General features: G+C 61.3%; 2 protein-coding genes across 5 annotated transcripts in view; both read right to left on the reverse strand.

Moving 5' to 3' along the window:
* Window positions 1-6,108: 6,108 nt before the first annotated feature.
* Window positions 6,109-19,376, reverse strand: CAPN11 (calpain 11). Of its 3 annotated transcripts, none has more exons than XM_042789806.1 (22): window positions 19,290-19,376; window positions 16,008-16,290; window positions 15,364-15,433; window positions 13,796-13,914; window positions 13,505-13,638; window positions 13,159-13,327; window positions 12,543-12,626; window positions 12,371-12,456; window positions 12,117-12,191; window positions 11,543-11,703; window positions 11,294-11,463; window positions 11,048-11,059; window positions 10,550-10,761; window positions 10,386-10,425; window positions 10,059-10,124; window positions 9,658-9,715; window positions 9,495-9,559; window positions 8,603-8,671; window positions 8,395-8,473; window positions 7,811-7,927; window positions 7,677-7,735; window positions 6,109-7,427 (listed from the first exon to the last, which is right to left on the reverse strand). In XM_042789806.1, exons 2-22 carry the CDS (start codon window positions 16,251-16,253, stop codon window positions 7,401-7,403), a joined length of 2,118 nt encoding a protein of 705 aa, XP_042645740.1. In that variant the 5' UTR covers window positions 16,254-16,290; window positions 19,290-19,376; the 3' UTR covers window positions 6,109-7,400. The 3 variants fall into 3 exon arrangements, with proteins under 3 accessions (XP_042645740.1, XP_042645741.1, XP_042645739.1); XM_042789807.1 differs by lacking the exon at window positions 19,290-19,376 and adding an exon at window positions 19,235-19,253; XM_042789805.1 differs by lacking the exon at window positions 19,290-19,376 and adding an exon at window positions 18,661-18,758.
* Window positions 19,377-21,768: 2,392 nt separating this feature from the next.
* TMEM63B (transmembrane protein 63B) overlaps window positions 21,769-24,753 on the reverse strand; it is a 47,390-nt gene continuing 44,405 nt past the window's right edge. For both annotated transcript variants that reach the window (XM_032995332.2, XM_032995333.2), the window contains one exon: window positions 21,769-24,253. In XM_032995332.2, the coding sequence (XP_032851223.1) occupies window positions 24,089-24,253 (165 nt within the window). In that variant the 3' untranslated portion in view covers window positions 21,769-24,088. The remainder of the gene's footprint in view (window positions 24,254-24,753) is intronic.

Here is a 24,753-nt window from a genome sequence, read left to right on the forward strand (position 1 = left end):
CATCTGCCCACCACAGAAATGTGGGCTGGCAGGACAGGGTCCTGTTTCACTACAAGGCTTCACTGAAGCCCCTGAGCAGGCAGCCAGGTCCAAAATATGCTTGCCTGTCATTTTCCGCCAGCGCCAATAATTGCCACCCTGCTCCCAGAAGGGCCAGGAATGTGAGCAGGTGGACCACCAAGGGGAGTGGGCAAGGGATGCCCCAGGGCACCAAGCATCAAGGAGCAGGTGGGCACTCCCCTGGGGAAGAGATGTGATCTGGCTTCACGCTGGGCTGCCAAGCAGGCTGGTAACCAGTGTCCCATGCTCTCCAGCTGTGCTCCCAAGCTAAGCCTGCTTGGGGCAAGCAGCCAGGGCCCTGCAGACCAGGGGAGCGCAAGCTAGCCAGGGTGAGGACGCAGGCAGGAAGGTCCATGGGTCATGTCTGTGCCCTTCCACTTCCCTCCTGCGCCTAACCTTTGTTTTGTTCCTGGTGCCTGTCTGGCTTTGTTTCCTCCCCTTGTTCCCTTCAAAAACCCTGCCAAGGCCCTGCTCTTGGCTCCCACTCAAGCAGAATTTAGGAGAATGGACAGGCACAAGGGACTGAAAGCTACTGCTCCATCCTGCCTGATGCAAGCTGTCCCTTGCCTAGCGAGTCCCATCCAAGGGTGGTTAGTTCAGCCAGGGTGACCTTTCCCAGCCCTGCGGATTCTTCTCGAGGAGCCAGCCATGGATGAGGAAAGCAGGCTGGCCGTGCCTCAGCACAGAGACACCATGTGCCGAAACCAGAAACAGCTCCCCTCCGGCTCAGCTCCAGGCCCAGGAGCTGCAAGGACCAGGGCTGACATCAGCCCTTGGGGACTGGCCTCCCGGAGCCTCCCGGGCTTGGAGCCTGCTGCAGTCAGAGGGGCTCCGGCACGGGCACACCGGGGAGTGGGCAAGAACTCGGGGAAAGAAAACAGGAGCCAAAGCTTTGCTGCAGCTGTGTCAGGGTTTTATGCTTCCCTAGGAGGAAGCTTCTCCCCTTTTATCAGGGAGGCAGCGGGTGCACTGCTTGGCCTGCTCTTGTGACTCCTGGGTTCGCTCTGCTGTGACTGTCCCTCAGGAAGTCGCTGTCTCATTTGGTGCCTCAGTTTTCCCATAGTACAGCCCCAACAGGAATGTCCCATCCCTGTGCAGAGGGCCCTTGCAGCATCCTGCGTCTGAGCAGGCTGGGAGGATGAAAAATGGGATTTTCAGTGCATTTTCATCCCCTGGGATTAAAGGCGCAGTGTCCCTGGTCAGCGGTAGTGACTGCAGTGATGGAGGGGAACAGAGATCTTATTCCCCAGGGAGCATTACCTATTCCTAGGAAAAGCTGTGCCTGAGCTGGGGGAGCTGCCCATCCTTCCATGCCTGCGGGGGGAATCCTGTCCATCGGTTCCGAAGGGAAAGGGAGGTGCCAGATGATTGCAGAGGTGTTGCAGCACCTCAAGGCATTGCATCTGAGGGCTATGTGGCAGAGATACACAAGGGCGCTGGGAGTGGGGGAAAGGGGATGGAAAATCCCTTGGGAACAAAGGGGCTTCAGTGTGTGGCCTCTGCAGAAACCTGCTCCCTCCCAGGGAGCAAGCACAGGTAACAGTAGGAGGAGTTATCTTGGTGTAAGAGCCCGATGCTTGCAACATCCCAGCACTGGGCGGAAAATAGGCCAGGGCTCATTTGCCAAGCTCTTGGGACTCATAAAGAGGCAGATTTTTGTCTCTGCCAAAAATGCAGAGTTGTTGCCGAGCCGCTTTCCCCATCTGGAAGGTCAGGGGCTTTAGCCTCATTTCACAGTTAGGCAAAAGCACAGCCCAGGGAGGTGAAGAGACTTAACCCTGCCCCTCTGGTGAGTCAGTCACAGAGCTGGGAAAAGAACACAACCTCGAAAGAAAACCAGATTCCCCCAGTATCTACTTCCAGACACAAGATTTTGGGCACCGGAGTCCTATGTGCCTGTGTGTTCCCTGGGCCAAGGCGTGTAGAGCCTTGCTGTAACCTCTCTGATCCACAGAGGGTTTTCTGCTCCTGCAGTCACGGCTCTCCCTCTCTCTCAACTCTTTTTCTTGGCTATCCATCCCTCTTCGCCAAGGGGCTCAAAATCCCTTACCGGGTGGCCAGCTCCTTTTTTGCTGGGTACATATCAAGGCTGCTTTCTTTCAGGCATCCATTTTGTTTGTCATACCAATTGCACAACCAAGTATCCCCTCTTTAATTGCCAGGGAGAGCGGGGACCCACTTCCTGGGCCCAAACAGGGACTGTGTACCCCTCCACAGCACTTATTTCTCTCAGGTGGTCAGTTAGCAGCTGAACATCAGCAAACAAGGAGCAGGAGATGCCCCTGGGCAGCGTGAGGCAGGCGCGGGGTCCCGGCAAGCCTGTGGACAGAGCACCTCGGGCGATGGGAGAGCAGGGCTGGAAGCAGCCCAGCTGCAGGGGCTGTCCTCAGGGTGGTGGCAGGACTGTGCAGAGCTTTCTTCTTCTCCCTGCTGCCCCGTCCCAAAGCCCTGGGGATTCGGCTTGCCCAAAGCCCATCCCCTTCCTTCTTGCTGCTGAGCAGGGATGAGCTCACAGCCCGCGTGTCCTCTGGGCAGATCCCAGGGGCTGGAGCCAGCCAGTGCCTCCGTCTTCTTTGGGAGAGGACAATCTGCTGGGAGGCCACCTTGAATGAGGCACGGTTGGAGGGTCAGGGGTGTGGGATGCACCAGCCTTTTGGCAGGACACGGCTGTGCTACCTCCTGGTATGACCCATCCTGGTCGCTGCTGCCTGTCGGCAAAGGGAACTGAGCCCCACCCTGTGCCCCGCCAGCTGACAGGGAAAGCTGGCACGGGCTTTGAGAATGGGCCAGATCCCTGGCCTTTGTCCCATGAGTGATGTGCCAGCACCCAGCCTGCTCTCAGGACAGCATCGCTGCTTCGTGGGAGGGCACGGAGTCCCTCGTGCCACCCCAGGGGCAGGGGCAGGGAACAGAGCAACCATCGGCACCTGCCAATGCTTAAAGCGGCTGTTGCGTGGTTAAGGCTCCAGGGGGATTTAGCAGGGATGCTGGGAAGAAGGGCATGGTGCTTGGGGATCTCTTCCACAAACTAGGTGAGATTCACTGCAAATCTTGCTCTGGGCATAGGGCAGAGCACTGGGACCCCACTGAAACAGTGGAGGGTGGGAGAGGGGGGGAAGGAGAAAAATGAGAGGCAGCCGAGAGTCAGTCCTTTGAGGAGATCCCACCCATCTGGCAGGGACCTGAGAGGGTGTTGGTGGTGGGGACACCGGCGGCACCCAAGCACCCGGCCCCACGCAGGAGGAATGCCGGCCATTCCTGCCGGGGAGGGACGCAAATGCTATAAATAGTTTGTTTAACACACCGTGGCCAGGCCCTGGAAAGCCCCGGCCCAAGCGCATTCCCCGTTGCTGGCGCTGAGACAGCAGCTGTTAAAAAAGGCCAAATCCAGCAGCTGCTGCCCAGTGCTCTCAGCAACCTGCCCACCCCCCCCCCTCCCCCCCGTGCCCCCAGCCCTCCTGGTCCCCTCACGGGGTACCTGAGCCCATGGCTGAGCCCGTGGCATCCCCTGGCACAGGTGCCGAGGCTCACCAAGGAGGTGCCAGCTCTGCGCTGGCATCGGCGCTGCTCCCCGGGCCGGCGGTGGCCGCGGGATGCTCCCACCTCCTGGCCGCTGGTGCCGGAGGGGCAAGGAGGTTGGGGAGTGGGTTTTCCTCCCTGACAGCCCTCGCGGCGACGGGGACGCTGCCGAGCCTGGCCGGGAGCTGTGAGAGGCCGTGCCGGTGGCAGCTGCTGCCCACGCACGTGCCCTCGGTCACGGCTCTCCCCAGCCCCAGCTTGGGACGCAGGGCTGGGCCACGGCCCCCCGCCCGCCGGCTCCACTCGCACAAAGGCCCCTTGTGCCCACGGGACTGACATTCCTGCAGCTGCGAGCCCCGGGGCAGAGCGAAGCACAGCCGAGGGAGAGACGGGGCCAGAGCCCGGCTGCGGGGGCAGCTGGTGGGGCCAGGTGGGGACGGGCTGTGGTCCTTCCCCCCACACCCCCTCCCACCACCATGCCCGGAGGATGAACACGAGCAGCTGGTGGGAGAGGGGGGACCCCCAAGGCGGGCAGGCGGCTGTGGGCTGCAGGGCGCTGGGTGCGGGAGGAGGTGCTGGGGGGAGCAGGAGCAGCGGTGCTGTGCACCCGTGGGTGCTGCCTGCCCACGCTGTGCACTCCCACCCGACGCGGACCTGTGGGATAGGGGTGTGGGAAAGGCGGGAGCGAGCTGGCTCTCGCTGGCTTGCGCCCATCGCAAGGCAAACCCAAAACTGAGACCGGTTTCGGCTGCATCTGGCCCCCCAGCCCCTCTTGCTCCTCGCCTTACACCAGCATTTAAGGACTCTGCTGGGCCTCCTCCTTGTCCCATTCGCAACGAGGGGGACAAGCCAGGCTACTCTTCATGGCATTAGCTGGCAGCCGGGGACCCCCAGCCTGCCGACCCCCTGCTGCTATGGGCCTGCCAGCTGCCGGCCGGCGAGGGAAGGGATCTGCCAGCTGGCTCCCGGAGGGAGGGAGGGATGGGGGCTTCTGGTAAGGCTACGCCGGGGGCACCTGTCATCCCAAAGCCAGGGTGTCACCGTGCCCTACAATCAGGCCTGTGTGCGTGTGACGAGGCCCCGCAGCTGGGACAGCGATGGCAGCTCTGTATCCTTGCCCCCGTGTCCCGACCCCACCTGAGCACTCGTTTACCAGGGGCTTTGGGGTTGCACGGAGGAGCAGAGAGCCCAGGCTGGCAAGCCCCAAGGTACCCCCAACCCCACGGGCGACCAGCTCAGTTCACAGGTAGCCAGGAGCCAAGTGCAAGTAGCCCACCTCCATCCAGCCCTGGGGAGGCTCCGGAGGAGAGAGCAGCCTGGAGGTGCAGCTGGGGGCTTGCTCCCTCCTGCAGTCACACCTCGGCTCCCTTCTGTGCTCTGATCCGGGTTGGTTTGTCCCAGAGCTGGGTGCTGGGGGGGGAGACTGGTCTCATAGGCACAAAGGGCACTCACCTGAGGGCTATTGAGATGCCAGGGAGGGGCTTAAGGTGTGCAAGGGCACTCCTCTTCCAAATGCAGACACCCCTGTGGTGCCCTGCGTGGGGTGTCAGCAAGGGGCAGGATGCACACGCTGACAGCGAGTCCTGCTCTGAGACGCGCAGGGAAAAGCCCCACTAGCCAGCCCTCTGCTGTCCTTCTCCTGGAAGGCTTTTACCTCCAGCTGTAACCTGCATGGCCTCAAAGGAAGCAGAGGAATACACCGTCCTGCCACCGCCCCTACCCAGGGCCACATACCTCCGGTGGTCCCTTTCCAGGGTCCAGAGCTCCAGGCTGCCCTCCACTCCCACCCGCTCCGCAGTTAACTCCATCCTATCCAAGTGGGCCCTCTTTCCCCTCCCCAAGACCCCTTTCTTTAAGAGCAGACCCCAGCTCTGCCACCAGAAGAGCAGACCTCGGCAAGGAGCTGGCCAGGACAGCAAACTGTGACCACCGTTAATCCACCCCCATGCAAAGTCTGCTGGGCCAAACCCAGCCTCGCCGGGTGCCTTCAGCCGCTGCTGGGCCACTAGTAAGGCAGCAGGATGGTGAATTTGAACTGGTCCAGCCGCTTGCGCCCTGGGGATGCACGGCTGCACCCACATCCCTTGGGCACAGGCTGGGGTGGAGCTGCCCTGGCCTCCCATCCCAGCCCGGCATTAACATCTCCTCCCACCAACACCAGGGAGCAAGCACTGGCTTTTCCTCCACTTGAAAAGTCCCTGGGATAACCGAACAGCCATGCTAACAGCATGCTGCTTGCTCTCACTTTGAAGAGCAGTGCTCCCTTACACCTCTCTTACATGGTGCTGCCCCTGTGTATTGGCATTAAGACCTCCCCCCCCGCTTAAAAAGGAAAGGCAAATTTTAGAGAATCCTAGGGGATATGGACCACCCCCTCCCTCCCCACAGCAAGACCTGTACCTGGTGGTGCTCCTCTACCTCAGGCTGGGCAAGCAGCGTGCCTCGGGCTCGGGCTCTGCATCTCATCCCCCCCAGCAGAGGCGACAGGAGAGAGGATGCGACCCCCCAAGTCACTGCCCAGGCCACACGTCCAACAGATTTCGGTTTATTCCCAGAGTGCGCAGTGAGCGGGGTGAGGAAGCGGAGCTGCCGGGCGGGCAGCAGTGGTTCTCGCTGCAGGCACGTCCTCCAGCGACAACAGGGGTTTGGGGGAAGCTAACTGCCTGCCTGCCTGCCTCTGCAGTACAAAGGATGGGCTGTCACCCACTGCCAAGCTGGAGCCACCCCGTTACCCCAGAAGAATGGGGGGGCGGCGGGGGGGGAGCGGAGGAGCACAAAGTGCAAATACGTTGGCACTGAAGCCCATCTGCACCGGGTGAAGGAGCCCAAGGGAAGAGGAGAGTGTAATAGTGTGGGAGGGTGAGGGAAAGGGGGGAAAAAAAAACCTGTGTGCAGAAGACCCACCCAAAACTACCACCCCCTCCTCTCTGGGAGAAGGCATTGCCTCTTAGGTGCTGGCCCACCCCCAGCCCCGCTGTGGGCCGTAAGCAGGGGCAGTGGATGCCCCCGGAGCTCCCAGGGATAGGAGGGGAGGCCAAGCCACAGCGGTGGCATTGCTGGGCCCATGCAGAAGAGAGAAGCTTCTGCTGCACTACAGGGTGGCACTCAGACGGCAGGGGAGCCCCCAGACATTCAGTGCTTAAGTTGCAGGGCTTGACCCAAAGGTGGGGCAAAAGCAAGGGCGTGGAGGTGGGAGGGATGTGTTGAAGGCCACGCAGAAAGAGCCAGTGGGCTCCACGCTTTGGTCATACTTAGTGGTGATGAGTGCAGTGCAAGGGCTTCAAGAAGAAAGAGTACGGCCTTTCCTCCTCCCAGAAGGCCACCCAGGCTCCCCGGGAACCCGCCGCCTCTGCCTGAGCAAGGCAGGACCTGGTGATGCTCCCAGGCACGTGCAGAGACAGGCGATGCGTGCCGGTGGGATAGCACTGGAGTCCCCCCCCTCTTCCCCCTGCAGCTCCTGCCTCTCCCTGCTCCGCAGCCAGCCCCCCGCCTGCTCCTTCACTCCCGCCCAGCTCGGTGCAGGGACGCACGGGTACCCCACGCTGCTTGCCCTCCTCCTGTTCTGGAGCTGGGGAGAGAGGAGCAGGGGGAGTGGGAAGAAGCGCAGCCCAGAAGAGGTGAAGGGCATCCCCTGCCTGCCTTGACCCCTGGCGCACCGGAGAGGGTGGCGTGAGGCTTGCCGGGAGGCAGGGCTGGTGGCTCAGCACGGGAATGGAGCGAGGGGGGAAGAGTATCCTGTGTCCACAGATCCAGAGGGAGGCACTTGGAGGGGGGGCTTGGCCCGCCGGGGTGTCCCAGCCACAGCGGATCTGTTGTGGCTCCTAGCCGCACATCGTCAGCAGCAGCCACTGGGAAGGAGAGGGAGAAGGGATGAGCAGGGGCTGGTGCGTTTTTGACATGCCCCCATGTGTCAACTTTGACAGCCTTCCAAGAAACACGGACCCTCCAGCAATCCTGTTGTCTCATCTTGATCTTACGGGTTCTTTCCCTATCCAGGGGGCTGGAGGGCTTTCTACCACCCACCCTAGGCGCCCCATTCACCTTAATGCCTCGTCTCCACGTCTCCCACCCCACCTCCCGCTGAGCTGAGCTCTCACCTCCGCGAGGTTCATGACAGCCGTGCCAGTGCCTTCGGGGTCCATGCTGCGGAAGAACCCTGTAGGGGCACGAGAGCAAGGTGAGCAACGAGTCCCTCTGTCCCTGCCCTCCCTGCCCCAGGGCCACCACTCACTGAACATGGCCTCCAGCTTCACCAGGCAGCAGACAAAGTTGTCAAAGTCCACACCCATGTCGGCATCTGCATAGCGGGCCACCACCACCTGATGCAACTTGTTGTTCAGCTTGAAACCTGCAAGGCAGAGAGCACTCAGCACCCCAGGGAGATGGGAGAGGAGGGTGTGACGATGAAAAGTCTGTGCCCCCCCCACCCAAAGGGGCCGGCAACCCGCCCAAGGAAGGGCACCGTGTCCAGCCTCAGCAGGAAGATGGGATGCTCTCCCTGGAGCCATAAGACTAGTTAGCTCAGTGATCCACCCCAGGCCTCTGCATCGCCAGGATGGGACCGTGCAGCTCAGAGGAGGACAGAAGCTGGGGCCACCTCACGTGCGTCCCTAACTCCGAGGCTCCAGCAATTGACCTAGACAGGATAGAGAGCGCCCAGTGCAGACACAGGCTACATTTCACTACCACGACAGGTTGGCTCCAAGCACGCAATATAGGCTGGTTTCACTCTTCTCCAGCTACTTGGGACAGAGTTCTGACAGCAGGAGCCCCTTCCCCAGCCCCCAGCCCAGCCTCATCCCTCTCCAGACCTACCGGCCGACTCCAGAGCCATGCGCATCTCATAGGAGCTCATGGTGCCCGACTTATCCAGGTCGTGTTGGCGGAAGATTGTCTGCAAAAACATCAGAGGACATGAAGGGCTGGCTCTCCTGTGGCCTCCAGCCTGGCTGTCCCCTCACCCTGCTGCCCCAGGAGGGGTGCTACCCCTGTGCAGTGTGCCATGCCCCCTGCTCCTCCTCACCAGCCAGCTCCGGATCTTGTTCCACAGGATCTGGAACTCCACCAGCCCGAGGCGGGCACTGCCATCTTTCTGGGAAGCAGAGGGTCAAAGAGAAAGCAGCCAGCAAAGGCAAAGCCATCAGATCGCAGCCACCCGAGGCAAGAAAAGCCTGGGCACGCTTGCCCTGCCCAATCTTCCAACTTCCCCTCTCTGCCCTGCAGCATCAGCAAGATCAGAGCCTGCAACCCAGCAGGGAAAGCGCAATGCTTAAACTAGTTGCCGTGCCACTCCCTGGGAGCAGCCGTGCTGCTGCTGTAGGAAGCACATCATTCTGTCAGCCTCGGAGCAAAACTGGGCTGGTCTGCAGCAAAAGGGGATGCTGCAGGGCCGGGCTGGAGAAGGGCTCAGAGGTGCTCCTCTACCCTCGCCTGAATCTTCAGCTCCATGTCCTTGTGCAAGCAGGAACACAGGCCGTAGCTCCTGTCGCTTTACATCTCTCATCCTCAACCACTGGACAGGATGGTTTTGGGGGAAAGAAGCCCAACAGCCCTCGTTCCCTTTGAGGAGCGCCGCGAAGGTTGGGTGGCATCGTGGCACGTCAGGCTGAGCAGCCCGTGGGGAAGGGGAAGCACACGGAGCTCCCTCCCAGAGGGGAAGTGAGCGAGGCTGGGCTGGGCTTCTGGTGACAGGAACTGATGGCCCTTTCCAAAAAACCTGCTGCTAAAGCCCAGGGGTGTAGGGCAAGTGTCCTTAAAGCCACAAGGACCCCTTCCTCCCTTCCTCCTTTCCTTTCCCTGGTTGAACAGCCTCGGCACAGCCGGAGAGCCAAGCCCCAGCTCCTGCAGAGAGGTCTTGCTGCTGACAGGCTGAGCAGCAGGGAAGCTGCCCCCGGCCCGCAGCGCCAAGAGGATACGTCCATCAGGTTGACCATGTTGCGGCAGGAGTCCAGGCTGAACCCATCCGTCTTCAGATCTTTGTCTGAGGAGGAAGGAGGAGGTTGAACACGTGCACCAAAAGCCAACCTGCTGAGCAGGCCTGGGCTGCAGGGAGCAAGGGGTGGGAAGGGCAGCGCTTACGTCTAGCGATGACTCTGTTCAGAATAGTCCGGAGCTCGAAGACGCTGATTTCCATGTCCTGCAGCAGGAGCAGAGTTAGCAGCACCCCTTGCCTGCTCTTCACCCCAATTGTGGCCATTCCCTCCCTCCTGCCCAAACATCTCTGCCTTAGTCACAAAACATCGGGGTGCCATTGCATTTCCCGCACGCTCAGAAGAATTTGGGCCACAGTTGGATGGCCCTTCCCCAAATCTGCTCATGGCACAGCACCTCTGGGGGCAGCTGGGCTGAGCCCCAGCAGAGATGGACTTGTCTGCAGGATGGGCCTGAGTGAGTGTGGCGTGGGCTGGAACTCTCACGGCCAGGGGTCCTGTCCCCTCCCCAGGCCAGGGCCCCCCAGGGCTCGGCACAGCCATACCCACCTCCCCTGCCAGCTGCTGGAACATGTTCTTGAAGCCATCCTCTATGTCATCCTCAGTTATTTCCTCCTGGGGTGATATGCAGGCCAGAAAGAAGAGGTTAGTGGTCAAACTCAGGCTCTGCCCTGCCTCCCGGGCTCAGCAAACCCAAACTGGAAGGGAAGCTCTTCTTTGTTCTTCTCATCTTTGTCACTTCCCACATTCCCATCACCTCAACACCTCTCCAGCCACAGCAACACCCCAAACCCAGGCAGCCACCTCCTGCCTGCAGCTCCCCCCTCCCAAGCCCCGAAGCCTCAGCGCCAACCAAACCGAAGCGGCACCTCCCACCTCATCTGCCAGATCTGCCGAGATCTCCTCGTCCAGCTCCCTGGGGGCAGAAAGGAGGAAAACAAAGTGATGAGCGGGGGTCTCCAGCCAGCTGGCTGCCTGCAGCGGGGAAACATCCCACCGCTCACAGACACAGGGCATCCCCTGGCCAGGCAGGGACTCACGCCGTGTCCGACTGCTTCTCGGTGAAGACCCGCAGGACAAAGTCGGCCTCCTTGTGTGGCTCGAAGGTGGAGGGCACAATGATGTACTCGCCGGGGGGCAGCCGGATCTGGTTGCTCACCTCCCGCAGGTTGATGAAGGTCTCAGACCGTGCCCGCGACTGGTTTCGCAGGAAGAAGTCCTTCTTCAAGTGCACGTTCTGGCTGCCCTGGTACTGGGGGGAACGAACGCGCTTGTGGACCACAGCCCCACAATGGGGAGGGAGGGGGGGGGACCCACAGGGAGCGGTGGGAATGAAGCCAGCCCTGTTGGGCAGGACATCCCTGCTCTGCCCATCCCAGCAGGAGCCAACTCTCCTGCATGGAGGTGCCCAGCACCCAGCAGCACCCTAGGTGCTGCCAGGGTGGTCCCACTGGTGCACCCATGTGCATTAACCCATTCCTGCCCACTCTTGTGGTCCCCTCTGAGAGGGGGTAGGCTCTGGGTGGCTCAGGACGTACCTCATCAGGAACCTGCAGGGAGGAGAAAAAAGGGGGGGGAAAAAAAAAAAAAAAAAAAAAATCAGAATCCCAGTACCTGCCCCCATCCCTTACAGCTGCAGGCAGCATGGGACAGGGGACATTAACCCACAGACTGGCCAAAGCAGGTGGGAAAGGTTTCCTTGAGCACTGGGGTGCCAGGTCAAGGTGGGATTGGCAGGGCTGAGCGGGTCCCAAGCAAGGAGCATCGGGGCGGGCAGGGGTTACCTCGTAGACGGCGAAGCCGATGGTGTGCATGTCACCCCCCACCCGCCGCTCCCGCCGCCGGTGCTTCTGCATCAGAGCCACCAGGAAGCTGCAGGCCACCTCATCGTCCCCGGGGTCGTCATCCTCTTCCAGCAGCTTGATCTTAAACTGGGGGTTGATCCAGAACGTGGCTGGTAGGAAGAGGATGCGCGGATGAGACTCCCGGCTCCATCACGCTGCCAGGAGCGGCGACGGGGAGGGGAGAGGTACCTGGGTGATTCCTGCAGCCCCCGGCAGTGCTCCCCCGGCGCCACGTGCCCTCAAACACTTGCGTGTGCCACCTGCTGAGCTCGTCCTTGGTGAGGGCATCGGGGGTCAGGTTGCAGATCTCCAGCCTGGAGAACTCCCTCATGAAATCCCGGAAAGACATCCTGGGGGAGACAGGCAGTGGCTGAGGCCAGGGCACCGCTGGCAGGGAGGGAGGAGAGCACAAACAGCTCCAGACACGGCCAACGCTTTGGGAGAACGATGTGACAGCAAGATCTTTTACCCTGAGCAGTTATAGCTCATTTAAAGCTCATTGCTGGGTTTAGGGAAGAAGGGATGTTTAGCTTTGCTAGATATTTATTTTGCATTTCATTGGGCTGAATTTCCTTGAAGGGAGGAAAATTATTAACTAGATTAGAAGAGAAAACACTAGCAGGCTCTCCAGTGCTGGCAAGCTAGCTCATAAAGGCAGGTCGTGTGTTTCAGGTGAAGTAGGACTGCAGGGTATCTCCCCAGCTCCTGTGCTCCTTCCCAGGCTGGCTGCTGAAAAAGAGCAGCACTTTGCTCTGGCACTCACCAGAACTCTCCATCCTCCATCTTCAGCTGCAGCTCTTCCCTGTCACCAGGGTCAATGTTGTCCCACTCGGAGGAGCTGGAGTAGGAGGAGAGAGGCAATTAGATGAGGACCACTCAAGGTGAACGGAGGCCGCTTTCAGAGCTGGCCCTCAGCTTCCCCCCCTCGCCGATGTGACAGGCCCTGCACGCCGCGAACTTCCCCTCGGCAGTGCCGTGCACTCGACTGCTGAGTGAAGTCCCATCTGCCCAACTCACCCATCGCTCCAGGCTCCGGTCCACTCCACCTGACCCCAGGGGTTCCTGATGCGGATGAGCTGCTCCTGCTGACCCCGGTAGTTCACCTGCCAGACACGAGACACAGGAGGTTGAGCCCATGCCACTGGCCAGGCTATTCTACTGCTATTAAAGTCTCACAGGGGCAACTCACGTCTCTGAAGGCAGTGACAGAATAGGCGTGGCCCTTCACCAGCTTCTTGAAGGTCACCGCTTCCATATCGAAGACACTTGTGATCTGAAGAGAATGTGCAAAGCTCAAGTGAATATGATTAAATTCATGTAGTCCTCCACCACAGGGAGAATTCCCCTTGCTTTGCACTGCTCCAGCCAAGAGAAGCAGCAGGTACCATCACCCTCTGCTCAAAGGCTGCTGGCTGAGGACACTATAAAGACAGTTTCCCAGCCAGAAGACCCTGAAGATCCATCAGAGAACCACCCAAAGTTCAGAAAGCAAGAAAAGAATTTAATGAGAGGGACTAGATGGAAAACCCTGCTCCAGACAATTCTCAGACGTGACCAGAGCTAGAGGCAGACCCTTGTTCAATAGTCCACGCTCAGGATGGACATCCCCACTCCATCCAAAGGAGCTGGGCTGCAGCCCCGGGCGCTGCGCCTTCCCACGGCCAGCGTGGCAGCAGTGCTCTGCTAAGAGGGGGAAAGAAGTAACCTCCCGCCCGGCGTCCCAGCGAGGGGACTGCCGTCACAGCCTCAGTCGACGAGGCCATCGCTGGGGCAGAGCCCCCGGCCCATCCCAGCTCACCACTTACGTCGATGGAGCAGCCCAGCAGGGACCCCCTCTCCAGCGCCTTGCGGATGATGTGGCCCATGTTGCGCGGCGGCCGCTTGAGGTCATACATCTCTGCCACGCCGCCGGTGAAGTCCTCAAAGCCCTCGGTGGTGCTTCCCCCCGAAAGCGCCTCGTAGCAGCCGTTCAGCCTGCGCACCCGCCGGCGAGAGGGGCGCGTGAGGTGACGGGGACGGAGCACACGGCTGCTCCCCGGGCACCCAGCACAAGCAGGGCCAGGGGTAGAGGAGACCCCCTTCCCTCCGCCCCGCACAGCGAGGTGCCCCCCGGCCTCCACCCGCCCACGTGCCCGCTGCGGGGGTACCCACTTGGCGTAGGCCTTCTCTAGCAGAGCACTCCAAAACTCGGTGCCTTCCGCCGAGTGGACAAACAGGAGCTCCCCGTCTTTGGTGGGCAGCTGGTCGTCCACCACCACGTCCACCCACTCACCGAACTGCCAGATCTGGGGGGGGGGGTGTGTGTGTATCAAGAGAGAGTGGGGTGAGCTCGGAGCGTCACACGACTTGCTCATCCCTACCCCAGAGGGATGCCCTCAAGCCACCACCCTCCCTCCCGCCCCCAGCCCCCCAGCCGCGGAGGGCCAGGAGCTCCCAGCCCACCTGGAAGTGGAAGATGCCGGCGTAGTCCTCCTGGAAGCTCTGCCCGTGGGGCACCACGCGGTGCAGGAGCTCCTCGTTGAGCGTGAGGGAGCCGATGGCAGCCAGCAGCCAGCAGTCGCCTGGGGAAGGAGAGGAAGATGGTTTGAGCATCCCCCACCCCCCTAGCTGCGGGGGGGGGGGGGGGACACGGTGGATGTGGTGGAGCCTGCAGCGTGCCCTCCTTGCAAACAGCCAGGGCTCCCCAGCTCAAAAAGCACGTGGAGAAACCAGAGAGGGTCCAGCAGACAAACGGAGCTCAGGGAGCCAGGCTCGTTCAGCCTGCCCCGGAGAGAAATATTGGCTCGAGGCAAGAGGGAACGATCCTCCCTGCCCGGTGTCCAGACGACCACAAACAGCACCAGCAGCCCCTTCCTGCAGCCATTTATTTAGACCCTTCCGGGACTCATTCATATGACTGCCCTCCACATCTCAGACAGGGAGTTCTGCAGCAGAATTACACTTTGTGTTTTAAAAAAAAAAACATTTTATCAAGCGGGAGATTTAATGCTGCTTCCCTGGCTTCTCAAATTATGAGCAACATCACCGCACTTTTCCTTCCAAGTGTTCTCAACCACAAGTGCTGCTCCAGGCCAGCGCTCCACTTTAAATTCTTTGCCTCGGTTCCTCGTTCTCTTTTGCTTTTGAAGACTGTCACACCTTAGCCTTGAGCCTGGATCACCTGCACTGGGCTGTGGTTTGACAAAACAGCATTTCAGACTTTTTAATGACCAACTGAACACTACTGCAGTGCTCTGGGCTGTTAGGTGCTCCAGCTACCACCTCAAGTGTGTTCTAATTACTGGACGTATTAAATGTGGTCAGCCCTGAAACCACCGTGCTATGTATGCCTGATACTTCCAATCAAGCACCCAACCTGATCCAGATCAGGACAACATTCTTGGTGGTACCCAGACCTGGTTCCAATGACCACAAAGTCCCAGTTGCCAGCCCACCCAGCCCATTAACACCGCTCTCCTTCTCTCAGTGCCTTTGCCTTGGGAGACACCCCTGGAGAAATGACCTATCACCACTTGTACTCCATAGCTCTCCTCTCAATTCCTTTCTGCCACACCACGTTGCTTCGCAAACACTTTGTCATGACCAGCGCATCCTCACCTCAGTTCGTTACTGTCATCCAGCTGCCATTCCTCACCATTTACCAAAGCAGGGAGCTCTTTGGAGCAGCTCCTGGTGTTGTTATTGGCACGAGTCAAGCATGGATCCATCCAACATCTCCCCTGCTGTGCACACATCAACCCATTTTTGCAAAGCCTTAACCTAGGGCCACAAGGAGGCACAGGGTGTCCCCCGCCTTCCAGTTGCCACCACACCAAAAGGGAAGGGAGCCTTTGGTATGGAGATGGTTGTGCAGAGGCTGGCATCGAGATGCACTGCACGGGCCTGGGGAAAGGTGTCGTGAAACTGCTCCAACCCTCAACCTTACACAAACACCTCTTCTCTAGCCACGCCAACCTTCCCCAGCCACTGCTCTCTGGACCAAGGTCTGGGGACAGAGCTCCAGCACTCACCCAGAGCCCCCTGGCAGATGTCCGTCCGGGTTGCACCATCAACGATGAACTGAGGGTTACCCATTAATTCCTGCAGAAGGAGAGAATCAGATGCTGGTGCTAGATCTCGGCAGGCCCTGGGCTTCTGGGGGGCTGGCAGATGCTACAGGTATACAGTCCTCGAGAGGTGCACCCCACCTGCCCTCTGCCAGGGAAATCTGCTGGACTGCAACCGCAAGGCCATCACGGTAAGGCAAGGTAAGATCTTATGTCGTAGCCATGGGAGGACACAGCTAGACAGACTAATGGCATTCCCCTTGCACCAGTGGCACCGGGGGATACGGACCCTCAAAAGTCCCAGTCGCCAAGGGTGACACGTCCATGCCATGACACCCAGCAATGACACAGCCCACCCATTTTAAAGCCCACGGTCTGCTGCCCAGAGGAAGCAGGGCTTGCTAGACATGATGCTTTCTTTCCTGAGCAGACACTCACGGGGTGTTGCCCTAGGCCCTTGGGAAAAAGAGGCTATGAAGTACTTAAGGGACTCTAAGCACCGGAGGAGTAGGCCAGTGCCAGGCTGCAGCTTGGCAAACCATGTCAGTGCAGACATTGCAGGGCAGGGACGCCAGCCCAGCCTGAGGAGATGCAAGCCCAGCACTTACCGATGGACGCTTCCACTCCACCCCCCGCGTCTTGCTGGAGTGTGGCCCCAGCTCCTTGAATCCGAGGGCAGAGGGGCTGGCTGGGAACTGGGGGTCCCTAAAGAGGGTACCACTCTCAATGCACTCTTGCTTGAGGGCCTCATAGTCCTGGTTGAGGTACTTGATGGCGTTGCTGTGTTGGCCGACCCCCTCGGCTCTCAGGCGGTCTCTCTGCAGACGGGCAGCCATCCCACCAAAGGGCATCATGGCTGGGCACCAGCAGCGCTGCCTTCAGCTCCGCTCCCTGCAACGAAACGGGCATGGCCGGGCTGGGGCAGGGCCTGGTACCCGTGCAACCCCGCTGGGGATGTCACCCATTTCACGCAGTGCCGGGCTCGGAGGCTGGATCCCCCAATTCCCCACCACCCCCCACAGCAGGGACCTTCTCCATCCGCGCTGCCCCGGGGCAGCGAGCAGAGCTGGCACACAGAGCATCCCCAAGGGTGGGCCCACACACCAGGAGCACCTCCCCAAATCCCAACCCCAACAGCAGCCCCGTTCTGAGCCATGGCCTGGCCATCGCAGCCCTGATGTCTTTAGGGGACACCGGAGGAGCAGAGCAGCTTTGAGGGCCGGCTGGGAGGAGGCAGCCTGCCGGCAGCTCTCCCATCCTGTCCCGTCCCTGCTGCATGGAAAGGCTGAGCCCGGAGGAATTTCAGGCACTTTCCGCCCCCGACAGCCTATCTTCCTGGCGCAGCTTTCTGGGACCTTCCCTTGTCCCGGCTCCTTCTCGCCTGTCACAGCTGGGAGGGTGTCAGCGGCCACCCCACAGCTTTTCCCAGCCCCGGGGAACCTCTCCTTCTCCCTCAAAAGCCGCTCTGGGTGCCTGAGCACTGAGTCAATAGGGCCGGGAAGGGAGGAGCCCAGCGGGGCGCAGGGAAAGCTCTATCTATGGGGCTGGTGGAGGATGAGGGAAGGAAGAGGCGGGACGGCCCTTCCCAGCACACACACACACAGGAGCAGGGTGACTCAAGCCTTGCAGGCAGAGCAGGCTGCTGGGAGGCACTGGGGAAGGGATACGGGGTGCAGCGGGGCACCTCGGCACCGGGAGACCAGGGCAGGGCAGACCCTACTGCACCGGTCCCTCGCCTCGGTGAAAGCTTTGCCACAAGCCTTCCTCCCCGGGGTGGGGGGAGGCAGGCAGTTAACGGGCACCTCAAGGCTGGGTGCTTCGAACCCCGCATGCCACAGCTGCCAGGCATGCCTGGCCCCACAGCCCTGCCCCACTGCCGTGGGGCAAGCCCCACCTCCCCTCCCTGCGCCCAGCTGCCCTCGGCCCTGCTCAGGCACCCGTGGCAGGAGCCGCCGCTCGTGCCCGTCGCGCTGCCCAGGCTGGAAGAGGCCTCTGGGGGCCGTCTGATCCACCTCCCCCCCCCTCCACCAAGCAGGGTCACTGCAGCAGGGCCGTGGGGTGGGTGCCACCACCGTGGGCCCACCGGCGTTTGCGGCTCACCCTGGCCCACTCCCCAGAAACCCCAGCTCCTCCTCGGCCATGCTGAGCACTCGGGAGGTTTCTCCGTGCCAGGCAGCGCAGCAGTCCTCGGGTAAATAACCCAGGAGCCAGCAACCCGCTTAGAGTGGTGGGCCAGGGTCCCAGGGGAGCAGGGTGCAGCCCGGCTCCGGAGAGGCGGCTGTCCTTCTCCTGAAGTGCTGCGATAGCTAAGGGAAGGCAGGCAACGGCCAAAAGGGTGCAAGCTCTTGGCATGTGCATAGGGCATAAACCTGGCTGCCTACCCAAGGGGCTGTCCTAACCAAAAGCTTTTCAGGAGGAAAATATACTCCTCCCCATCGCTCTGCCTGGCCCTGGGATGCTCTAAACACACTGTTGTTCTCCAAGACAGCGCCAGCCCTTCTTTCCTCTATGATGGCCCCAAATCCATGGAGCTCAGCCCATTTCCATCATCCCCTCCCTCCGACTGCTGCTCCGCAGCCAGCACCCTGGCAGCCTCTCCCAGCGCAGAGGCACTCGTTGCCTGCAGAGCTGGCGGGATGGCTCCTCCGGTCCCAGCCGCTGCCCGGAGCCCAGGGGGGGGCTTCGGGAGGAGGAACCCCAAATGCAGCCGCCCGCAGAGCCTCCAGCTCCCACCTCCCCAGCACTCGCACCGCAGCCTGCCGAGGGCCGGGGAGCTGCCCCTGCCCGCAGCCCCTGCCAGGCTCCCTGCACCCTCTCCCACCCTGCCTACCGGCACTGGACATGGCCGCGGACACGGGGAGCTGTGTGCAACCCAGACACGGGCACCCTGCGAGTTATTCTTAGCGCCGTGGCTCAAAATACTTGAGAAGGTCGTACTGGGTGGCAGGCGGAGGTCACGCAAGCGCAGAGCGAGGGAAAACATTTCAGACCCCGGGATGGGACAGGAACCACGCCGGGTCTTAAGCAATGGTGTCGCTTGCTGACAACTCCCCCCCCGGGCTGATGTTGATGGATACTGCAGGTTCTCCACGGAGGAAAAAACGGCTTGCAGGGACAAGCCAAGCCCCCAGGGCAGTTTTCCACACCAGGCCACGTCCAAACACAATATGGTGCTTTCCAGTATTGGAGGCACCTCTGATAACCCCCCGGCTGGGAGCAGGGAACCGCTGGTCCCCGCAGCGTCCCCAGTACCTCGCGCACCTCAGAGCATACTGAGAAACTCCGGGACAGCGTCACTGCTGAATTCCAGCCAAAAATCTCTGCAGACCTCTGGTTCGCCAGCTGCTCTTGGAGACCGAAGGAAGGGGGAGCTGCCTTCCTTAAAAACCAGCCAGGCCCGAGCCCAGACACCGCATCCTGCCGCATCCTCCGCTCGGGGCAAGGAGCCGCAGCCGCCCGCAGGGTCCCACGCTGCGCAAAGCAGCTCGCAGGCCCTTCCCAGCCCGCCGGGGTGACAAAGATCCTCCCTTCCCACGGGCTCCCCGCTGTGTTTCCGCATCCCCTCGATGAGGTGCGGCCGCTGCCTTGGGGTCGACATCGCACCCCGGGGGTCGCTGCGGTACCCGATTAACTCGCCGCCCCGGCTGGGAAGTCTCCGGCTCTCTGCGACTGCGCTTTCCAATGCAAAAATCCCCGCGGAGAAAAAGGGGATGGGGAAGGATAGGCAAGCCTAGAGCAGCTCAGAGCCCGGGGGGGGGGGGGGAAGCAGCCCGGGGGGGGGGGAGCCCTGCCCACCCCCCCCCACCCACCCCCCCCCCATCCCTCCGGTGCTAACCTCGTGCTGGGGGTCGGATAAGGGTGAAGATGGGGATGGGGGGGGATGGACTTACGGAAGCTGCCGTCGCCACCGCCCTACCCGCTTCAGCCCAGCCCAGCCCGGCTCGGCTCGGCTCGGCCCCGCGGAAGGTGGGGTTTCGGCGGGCAGGATGTGCGAGCGAAGCCGGGACGGAGGTGGGAGGGGGAATTAAAGGCGCAGCGACCGCTCACAGCACCCGGGAAGGGATTGAGCGGGGCTGCTGGGGGGGGGGGGGGTCTTGGCTGCTGTCACCCCTTCCCAGCTCCCGGGGGTGGAGGGGGAAGCGCCGGGCTGGCGCTCCTTCCACCTTTACTCCGAGCAAAGGGCTCGGTGCACATGGAAACCAGGGCTGGAAGGAGACAAGGGAGTGACTTCCCGCTGAGAAAGGGTTTGGGGGTGACACGGCCACTGCCCCGCACTTCTGGCACCCCGGGCTTATCTGGGTGAAGCTCTTGCGCTGCACCTTGTCTTGTTGACCCGGTGCCAGGGCCGAGCACGATGGTCCTAAACGGGTCTCACCCACCGCGGGGTCCCCTTTTCCTTCCCTCGCCCCTGGGGAAGCTGTGTCCGCACCACCTCACCCCTGCAAAGCCCCTGGCAGCCGCGGCCGGCACCCACCCCACCAGCTGCCCCCTTGCTGCTGGGTGCCGGCAGGGCCCACCCCGAGCAGGTCCTGCTGCCCTGGGGCTTCCCACATCCTGGCTGCCCACGCGTGCCCTCCGTGACTCACGGGGAGGTTACGCCGGGTGGTGCCACTCCCCACGGGCACGGCCACAGCGGGGCTTGGCACGGCGCCGCTCAGCCCAGGGTGGTGCAATAGGCCATGGCATGGCCCAGTATGGACCGGCCTGGCATGGCCTGGTGTGGCTTAGCCCAGCATGGCTTGGCTAGGTGTGACCAGCTCAGCTCAGCCCAGTTTGGCACGGCCTGGCCCAGCACCACCAGCCGCAGCTCCGGGAAGCCGCTCTGTGCTTGCCATCCTTCTGGTGCCAGGGCTGAACACGGTGACCCCAAGGGGTGCCGTCAACCCTGGGGCTCCTTCTTCTCCCCTCGTGCCCCGGGTGCAGCCGGGGAGGCATCCAGCTGCTCCCCGCAGCTTCACAGGGCTCCTGCTTTCCAACCCACCCTGCCTTGCCCCAGAGGGGTAAATCCTTTTTCAGCAGGGAACAGGTTGCATGTGAGGGCAGGAGCTGCATGCCTTGCCCGAGGGAAGGGCAACCAGGTCGTTCAAAACCAGCTGTGGCAAGGCCCTGCTTGTGCCTGAACGTCTCTGTCAACTTTTTCTTGTCTTGACCACCACTGACAGCCCTTCCCCACTCAGAGCCACCCAGGCCAGCACCCATCTGTGTTGTGACCCTGTTCTCCTGTTCGCCTCTTGCCTCATTGCCCCCGGGTGGCCTTTAAAGCTGCTTTCACAGCCGAGTCTCCAGGGGTAGGAGACAGCTCCTTGTGTAATCCTGTCATACAAGCTGTCCCCAGTCCTGCCCCTTGTGCTTGGGAGCAGTTTTCGTCAACCACCTGCACAAATACCTGCGCAATTTCCTTGTTCCCTTCCCTCAAGCCTCCCTTTGCAGCGATGCCTGCAGGGACTTGGCAGCAGGCACCATTCTTTTTGCGTCTGGTTCTCTTTGTTTGTGCCCAGGCCTTGCCTCTTCCCAGCCCCATGGCTGCAGGCTGACAGGGGAAAGGAGAGCTTTTTGCCCCCTGCTCACGCCGCACCGCTGGCACATGAAGCCAGAGCCTGAACTCAGCGAGGTGAAAAGGGAGCTGGGGGGGGTGTGTGTGTCTCTTGGCCACCTCTCCGAGGCCTGCCCCACACCTCGCCGCTTCGTTGCGCCATCCTCCGAGCAGCGGCCGCTGCACACAAATTAAGGAGCGTGCAGCGGCTGCCTGGGAGCCACCCCAGCCCCAGCCTGCCCTGGGGAGCAGCAGGGAGCAGGCCTGGGGGCTGGCTGCTGGCCCCTACGCCGAGGGGACGGCTGAGCTACAAGCAGCAGCACGCAGCAGGAAAGCGCTGGCAGCCAAGCTGCAGCTCCAGGGCTCTCGCACCCCCTCGTGCTTTCCCAAAGGCTGTAGCTGTGCACTCAAACCAGGCTTAGGAGGCAGGTTCCTGGTTAAGAGACGGCAGCAGCGGTCGCATAAATCGCTATTAGGAGCGCAGGGTTGGGCTGACATCTGCCACCGAGGCTACCAGCAGAAATCCCCTCCCTTCCCACACCGTTCCCAAAAGCCTCTTCCCCCATCCCAGCCTCGGCGCACGCAGCTCCCCACCCACCCGCTTTTAGCAGGGAAACCTTCGATGCCTCCGCAAGGCTGAGGGAGAGCCCAGGAGCCACAGCCCGGTTCCCTGCGGCAGGGCAGGGCTTGTGCTCCCACAGGGGGAACGCACAAACCCCCCACCCCTCCTTTTGCACCACGCATGCTCCTGGATCCCAGCTGCGAGCTGGGGTCCTCTCCTCCCAGGTCCCAGCCCCCAACCCTCTCCACAAAGAAAAGACTGCAAGAACAATAGCTCCTTTTTTTCCTTTTTTCTTTTGTACACAAATATATACAGGGTATTATACACATCTCTACACAGACAGTGCCACTCAGAACACACAGCTCTCTGCGGGCAGAGCCCTGACAGCCACAGAGGCAGCCCGGGCCACAGCTGTACCTACAGAGACTGGAGCATCCCAGCCCGCCTGCTGGACTGGGGGCAAGGGCAAGAAAAAGGAAGCAGGATCGACATCCTCACCACCCCAGCCTGGGAGCGGACACGCTCATTTCGTTTCCAGGCTGTCCCTGGAGGGGACAAGTGACACTCACGGTGCCCCTCCGCACCCACCTGTGCTGCAGCCCTGGCCAAGCCCTGGGAGCTGGGGTGGCCTGCCCTCCCCATGCATCAGAGACCCACATCTCTTCCCCTCTGTTCCCCCTTTTCTCCGGGCCTGGGATTCCTATAGAGAGGTGTACAGGAAAGTCAGCTATGTCCTCCCCGGAGCAGAGCCCCGTCTGCTCCGTGTCTCTGGCTCCCCTCCTCTAACGGGGGGGCGAGGGAGAGAAAAGCCATGGGATGTGACCGCCCTTCCCTGGACAGGAGCTGGGCAGGGCTGACACTTCTCTTCTTCAGATCTATTAAAGTGCTTGGAGCTCCAGGGCCAGCATGGGTGACTGAAAAGGTAAATAGCTATCCCCTTCCACCCGGCCTGGAGGGCACAGCCCCAGGGAGCCAGAGCAGCACCCACAGACAACAGGCAGAGGGAAGGTGGTAGTGTCCGCAATGAGCACCAAACAGGATGGTGGCAGGGGGTGGAGGGAAATAAATATAGCTCAGTAGCAGGGAGACATTATTTTCCTTTACATTTTACACAAGGGGAGGCGGGGGAAGCAATTGAGGGCAACTGATCCTGAAACCTCCTCACAGAGAGCCTTCAAACAGGGTCAGACCTCCCTGCAGATGCCAGGGGCTCCAGTACACCTCTCCCCTCCATCCTGTCCCCTCACTGCCTCAGGCACGCAGCTATCACCAGGGAGGAGGCAAGGGCAAAGGGAGGGAAACAACAGCCCCCCCTCTCAGGCTAAGTGATGCTAAGGAAGCCTACACCCAGCCAGGGCACAGCCCCCTGAGTCTTTTGTGCTCCCAAAGACGGTGGGATTTCTTGGAGAGGGCTCCCAGGGGCTGCTCTCCCAGGACTCCCTCCCTGGGGCAAGACCCCGTGGCAGCTCAGGGACGGCAGCCCCTGGGGCCCCATCCCAACCAGGCAACGCTGACTCTGGAAGGTGCCGAGGGCCTGCAGTCCGGGAGGCTCCCTCCCCTCTCCCTAGCACCTAAGAGACCCCCAGCACAGCCCCCATTGCCCCTGGGCCAGACCCTGCTGCTCAGACACTGGGTAGAAAAGGGGGTCGCAGTAGCACAAAGGGGACAGCTTGATTTATGTTTGAAAGGGGAGTAGAATGTGCAAAAAAAAAAAAAAAAAAAAAAAAAAAAAGCCACTTAAAATGACGCTGCAATCCTTTGCCTGTGCCCCTGGGGGAGGAGGGGACAGGACCCGGGGGTGGGATGGGGGGTGAGAGGCTGCCTGAGCCTCCTCCTGCCCGTGAGAAATGCCCTCAGCACCTCTCACCCTGTGAGGGGCTGCCCAGCTCACACCAACCCCATGCCCCGTCCCGGGGTGATGCCGCCCCTGACCACCAGGCCAGGCTGTCACCTTCCCCATGGTGTGTGTGTGCGTGTTGGGGGGAAGTTGCTGTCACCACCCCCCATGCCTGCCCTGGCTTGGCTCCTGGCATGTCACACCAAGTGGATGCTGCAAGGGGTTGAGAAAGGGCATGTACAGGGAGAAGGTGCGACAAAAGCCACCCCCCTCCCTAGGTAGGGCTTCCAATACACTGACTAAAGCTTTTTCTTTATCACCTTCCTATAAATCTAATAAATTATTAGTGTTTCTCGCCAGGAGGACGGGGGACAGAGGGGCCTGCTGAGAAGACTCCAAAGGTTCCCTTTGCGCCCCTCCCCACAAAGCACCCAGCCATCCTCCTCCCTGCACGTCCAAAGCAGCACCGCGGGGGGTCAGTCCCCCTCCTCCCCAGCCCCCGGGGTTTTGGGGTCCGGGGATGGGTTAAAGAAGGTAGCTAGTCAAGAGCATGCCCGCCGAGCTGCTGGGCCAGCACAGGGGTGGAAGGGCAGGGAAATGGAGATCGTGTGGCAGGGCCCCTGCCCTCACTGAAGGCAGCGGCCCCGGGGGTGGGCGAGGGCAGCGGCCAGCACCCTCGGGTGCCTCTCCCTGGGTCTCCGTGCACACAGCCTGCCCCGCTCCTGGACCTCCTTTCCCCTCCCGCCCTCCGAGGTCCCTACTGGTGGATCTCGTTCTCTATCAGGCTGTCCTCACACGACTGGAAATCCGTGTCGTTCATGCCGTCTGCGTTGATGAGCTCCTCGTCCTGCGACCCCTGCTCCTCCGACTCTGTCGCTTCGCCCTCCGGCGAGGAGTCCTGCAGCACTTGGGCGATGTACTTCTGCCGGGGACAGCCACGGAGCGGGCGAGGGGTGGGGAGAGAACAGAGACACACGTGAGCCCTGGAGGCTTCTCGTGGCAGCAGAGCACCACACGCAAAGCGCCATGCAAGAGTTGAGCGTGGGGAGACGCGGGGAGGGCGAGGAACCGTCCCGACTCCGTGGGATGTACCGGGAGAGGGGGGGTAAAAGCGGGGCTGGCTTGGCCCTGTTTTTGCCAAACCCCCACATCTCGTGACAGGCAGCACCCCCAGGGAGCCAGGGCTGGGAGAGCATGGGGCTTTCTCAGCTCTTTGGAGCCCACACGGACTGGAAGACTGCGCTCCCTTATTTGCCAGTGGATGTGTCCCTCTGAGGCTGTGCCTGCCTCCTATGGGGAACCTCCTTTTGGAGAGATGACACTGCCCTTAGGTACATGAGGAACAGAAGGAGCCTGGATTGCATGTGCACGCCCCAGCCCTGCTCTGCTAAGAAAGCAGAAGGCTCTGCTTTACCCCATCTC

Source organism: Tyto alba, unplaced genomic scaffold (assembly GCF_018691265.1).
Source record: "Tyto alba isolate M040663 unplaced genomic scaffold, T.alba_DEE_v4.0 Super-Scaffold_16, whole genome shotgun sequence".
Lineage (NCBI taxonomy): Eukaryota > Metazoa > Chordata > Aves > Strigiformes > Tytonidae > Tyto > Tyto alba.